Source organism: Cyprinodon variegatus, unplaced genomic scaffold (assembly GCF_000732505.1).
Source record: "Cyprinodon variegatus isolate N-32 unplaced genomic scaffold, C_variegatus-1.0 Scaffold705, whole genome shotgun sequence".
Classification (NCBI taxonomy): Eukaryota; Metazoa; Chordata; class Actinopteri; order Cyprinodontiformes; family Cyprinodontidae; genus Cyprinodon; species Cyprinodon variegatus.
The window spans coordinates 74,555-78,950 of NW_015151158.1; the positions used below are offsets into that span (position 1 = coordinate 74,555).

General features: G+C 41.7%; 1 protein-coding gene across 1 annotated transcript in view; it reads left to right on the forward strand.

Moving 5' to 3' along the window:
* LOC107097532 (solute carrier family 22 member 8-like) overlaps positions 1-4,396 on the forward strand; it is a 17,760-nt gene that overhangs the window by 9,176 nt on the left and 4,188 nt on the right. The window contains exons 4-5 of the mRNA XM_015394700.1: positions 1,627-1,859; positions 3,479-3,587. Coding sequence (XP_015250186.1) covers positions 1,627-1,859; positions 3,479-3,587 — 342 coding nt within the window. The remainder of the gene's footprint in view (positions 1-1,626; positions 1,860-3,478; positions 3,588-4,396) is intronic.

A 4,396-nucleotide genomic window follows, 5' to 3' on the forward strand; every position in this document is an offset into this window, starting at 1 on the left:
GTGCACTATGATCTACAAATGTGTTTTAAAAGTGTTGCGCTCTGCTCCTCGTCTCTACGTGCTCCCATAAGCTAACTGTTGTTCCTGTTGGCAGCATCCTCACACGCTCTTCCTACCGTAATAACAGTCTACGGCAACATTTCCCCCCTCCCCATTCATAAAACGGTCAAATCTAGGACATTTCGGGGGACAGCTTCAGTCGAGAATTTGTAGATCTGAATACAGATTTGTGGATTTTTTTTTTTTTTTTTAACACATTTGTAAACCGGATTAAACACACAACTAGTTTTCCACATTTGCAGATTGTTGCAGACACACTAATCTCCTCACACATTTCCAGATTTATTTACACATTTTCAAATCCCACTGCACACACACAAGTCGAGATAAAGACACACAACTCTCCACACGTGCAAATAATTTTGCAACAATATTGCTCCCATATTAAAGGTGAACCAGATAATTAAAGCATTCATGAACTTTGACTGTAGTTTGTCAAAACACTGAGAACCACACCGTCCCAAAGCTGCACCTATCAGCCGCTGTTACGCAACTCTAGTTATGCAATAATCAAAGTTATGCAAGAAACACTTATCAGTCACTGTTTCTAGGAGGTGGAACACGTGCAGATATGATGTGAGGAGCCAACTCCATGAATTATTGAAGCAGTTCTGCTAAAGTTCACTGCAGCAAAGCAGCTCAGGTCCAAACTGGAGATCAGGTCCGTTATTCTGAAGAAAACCGACGCCGAGGCGGGAAATATGCAAACCTCACTGTTCAAACGTCTGACTTGTTAAGACGTGTTTAACAAACAGCAGAGAGAAAAAAACAGGGGAAAGGTTGAACAGGGAGCAGGAGACACTTTACACTTAAATCTGAACATGTTCAGTTCTTTAAATGCATCTCTGCTCATAAAAAAGGAATCAGATTGTTGTTTTGCATGAAAGATTTACAGAAGTAGGTCAAACTGCAGAGGAGATGCATGTCCCGGTCGATTCTCTGATAACCGAACGATCGATGTCATCCTGACTTAAAACCGGAAAATCCAGACAAACCAACAGAGAATAAAAACAAGCATCCAGACTGTAGGGACGCTTCAATTAGACGACCTGGGAGCTTTCATCTCAGCACTACGACCCAGTATCAGGACCAGTTTACGACTTTATATACCAGGATAAAGTCGGAATATTACAAGAATAAACCAGAGTCCAGTTTGATGCTGCTGCTAAAAGATTTCCTGATTAGTCAAACCGATGCTAAAGTAGAACTTTACACGATGCTCCACATTCCTCATTTTAGGGAACAAAGGGCTTCTTTTAGCAGTTGTGATAAAATGCAACTTGTTTATCATAATTTTAGGACTTTATTCTCTTAATATTACGAGTTTACTTTATTCTTGAAATAGAAGAAAACAAAATCTCTTGCCTGGCCCTAATACCCCGCCATGTAGCACAAACATCAAAAGCTAATCTAAGAGGTTTGAATAGAAATTTTTGGATTTGAAGTTTGAATACATTAGTGATGAACTCTGAGTTATACGAGTCTGGATTGAGAGATTCTCTAAGGCGTGCTTCGTGTTTACGGAAGTAAACATGGATGCTAGCGCTGGGTAAGCTCTAACTCCAGTTGCCTCCCGTCTCCCTGCAGCGCCGCCACCGCCCTGACCTACTACGGGATCTGCCTGAACATCGGCTCGTTCGGCGTTGGCGTTTACGCCGCCCAGTTCTTCTCCGGCCTGTCGGAGGCCCCCTGCCTGCTGGTCCCTTTGGTTCGGATGGGGCGGCGGCTCATCTGCATGTTGGCTCTGTTCCTGAGCGGAAGCGCCTGCCTCGTATCACTGCTGCTGTCCAGATACCACGGTGAGCAGCAGCAGGAAAGACTCTGAAGCCGTGCAAACATTTCACTCCGTCTGGCATCATTCATATCCCTGCTGACACACCAGATTAAACCCTTTACTGGGATTACCATCTAGAAGGCATTTTCTTTGCTTTTACTCCAAGACTCCTACAGGTGCTGCTTTTATAGCCATGGGGTCAGCGGCGGTTCTAGACCAAATGGGGGCACAGAATGAAGCAAAAAAAAAAAATGGGGCAAGTGATTCAAATATATTGAGAGAGCTGCATGAAGTGACATTTCCATTCAGTTAGTTTAATTAAAATTATATGTCTTCCAACTGAAAATATTTATTTTTGGCTTGAAAATTAGGGCCACTGGAAAAAAAAACATTCACATGTTTTTAAATATTATTTCCATTTAAAATGGGAAAAAAAGTAAGAATTCTGAGATTAAAGTAGGAATTCTGCCAGCTAACAAACATGTTAGCATCCAGCCATAGCCATGTCTATTTTAGAGTCTAGCTCTCTTGTTTTAATCACCTTCTGCTCTTCCATTAATCAAATAGCATCACCACTGACCCTCAGGGACGGAAAAAGTCTCCTAATTCCATCATTTTCCACCAATGTGTTCCTGTTTCTCTCAAACAACTGAAGCTGAGAGCTCCACATCTCTGCCTTCATGGAGCCCATCTACATTAAGATCCACAATTCTCAGATTAAAGTCAGAATTCTGAGGAAAAAAACTTTTTTTCCCCATATAAAATAACATTTCAAAATAAGTTCACTTTTTTTTCCCCCAGTGGTCCTAATCCTCTTCTGTACAGCTGGATTACCATTAAAATCAAAATAAAAAACCTTTAGCATAGCAATAAAGCAACTTAAAAAAAAGCTCTATACATTTTTAAATGATCAAATGATTTGATTTTTTTTATTTTGATTTCATATACTCTAATAATTCCCAGAGGGAAATTACTTCTCTGCATTTAACCCCTCCCCTTGGGGAGCAGTGGGCTGCCATTGTGTGGCGCCCGGGGAGCAGTGTGGGGTTAAGGGTCTTGCTCAGGGACCCAGAGTGGCAGTCTGGGGGAGTGGAGGATCAAACTCACAATCTCAGGATTCAAAGCCCTATGCCCTAACCACTAGGCCACCACTCCCCCACTAGGCCGCCACCCCCCCACTAGGCCGCCACCCCCAAATAATATTAGGACCATTAGGTCAATATACATTAAGAATTTAGGAATTTTACACATTTTGAACTTAATTTAAGTTAAAATTACCATAAAATAAGAATTAGAACTCAAGAAAAACAGATAAATTCAGCTGTAAAGGGTATTTGTTTTGAAAAAAACATTTAGCAGATGAAAACGGGGATCCTATCTCGGTACCACTGAAGCTTTCACCTTATTGTTTTTAAATAATTAGTAAAACGGAATTTTTTAAAAGAAAAAAAATGAAATAGATCCAAAGAACCCATCAGTAACCATGTCTGTTCCAGCGCAGATCATCATTAGAATTTGACTATTATGTCCTCAGTACGCAGGACATGATCTACAGGGGCACTGGCCCCCGTCGGCCCCTGTCTGGAACCGCCCATGCACAGAGTTCCTGGAAGGTTTTTGATCCCTGTTTCCGTGTTCCTGCAGGAACGCCGGCGCTGGTCATGAGTCTGGCTCTGCTGGGGAAGCTGTGCATCCTGGCGGCGACCTTCATCTCCGTCCTGTACTGCATCGAGCTGTTTCCTACCGTGGTCAGGTACCCGTTACCATAGCAACCCGTCTGAGGATGGGTGGAGTCTAGTTCATTAGTTCAGTCCTGGCTCTTCACACCGAGGGAGGATTTTAAACCCAGATTACTGCGTTTCATTCATCTCTGAACTCAGATGAAGAGTTTTTAGCAGAAACATTTGGTTATTTTTGATCAGTTGTGGGAAAGAAACATTTTCTAGAGAGTTTATTAGAAATGTGTGGCTAAAAAAAAAGGTTTAAAGCTACGCTGATGACTGGAGTCTCTTTACGCCCAAAATGAAAAAAATCCATAGAAAGTTCAGCGTAAGACAGCGTTCAGCGTAAGGCAGCGTTCAGCGACGTCAGGCAGAAGCTGGCTAAATAAGCCAGATGTGACGGGGCCTCAAATGAGGTTTCATGGTGTTTATTTGGAAAATCTTCCAAATATTTCTCATTTTTCCTTCGTTTAATCACCTATAAATCAGACATGGTGACATTTAAAATAGTGGTTCCACCTGATAAATAATCCTCAACGCCTTCCTGTCACACAAATACAAACTATTGTATTTCCAATGTATAGTTAGGGAGCTGAACTTGCTTTAATTCAGATGTCATTTCAGGTGGAATTTGCTCCTAAGCCTCTCTGGGCTTTAGGGGTGAACTCACTATTGATGCTGAAGCTCCAAACTAAACATGTCAGCGTCGGGTTTGTTTCAGGCTTAAATCCTTTATTCTCATTCCTGACCCATGCAGATAACTTTCTGTTTGTGTTGGAAAATATAGATATTTCTCACTGTGGAATAAAAAAAGCTTTTGATTTCTCAGTCTGTCTCTGCT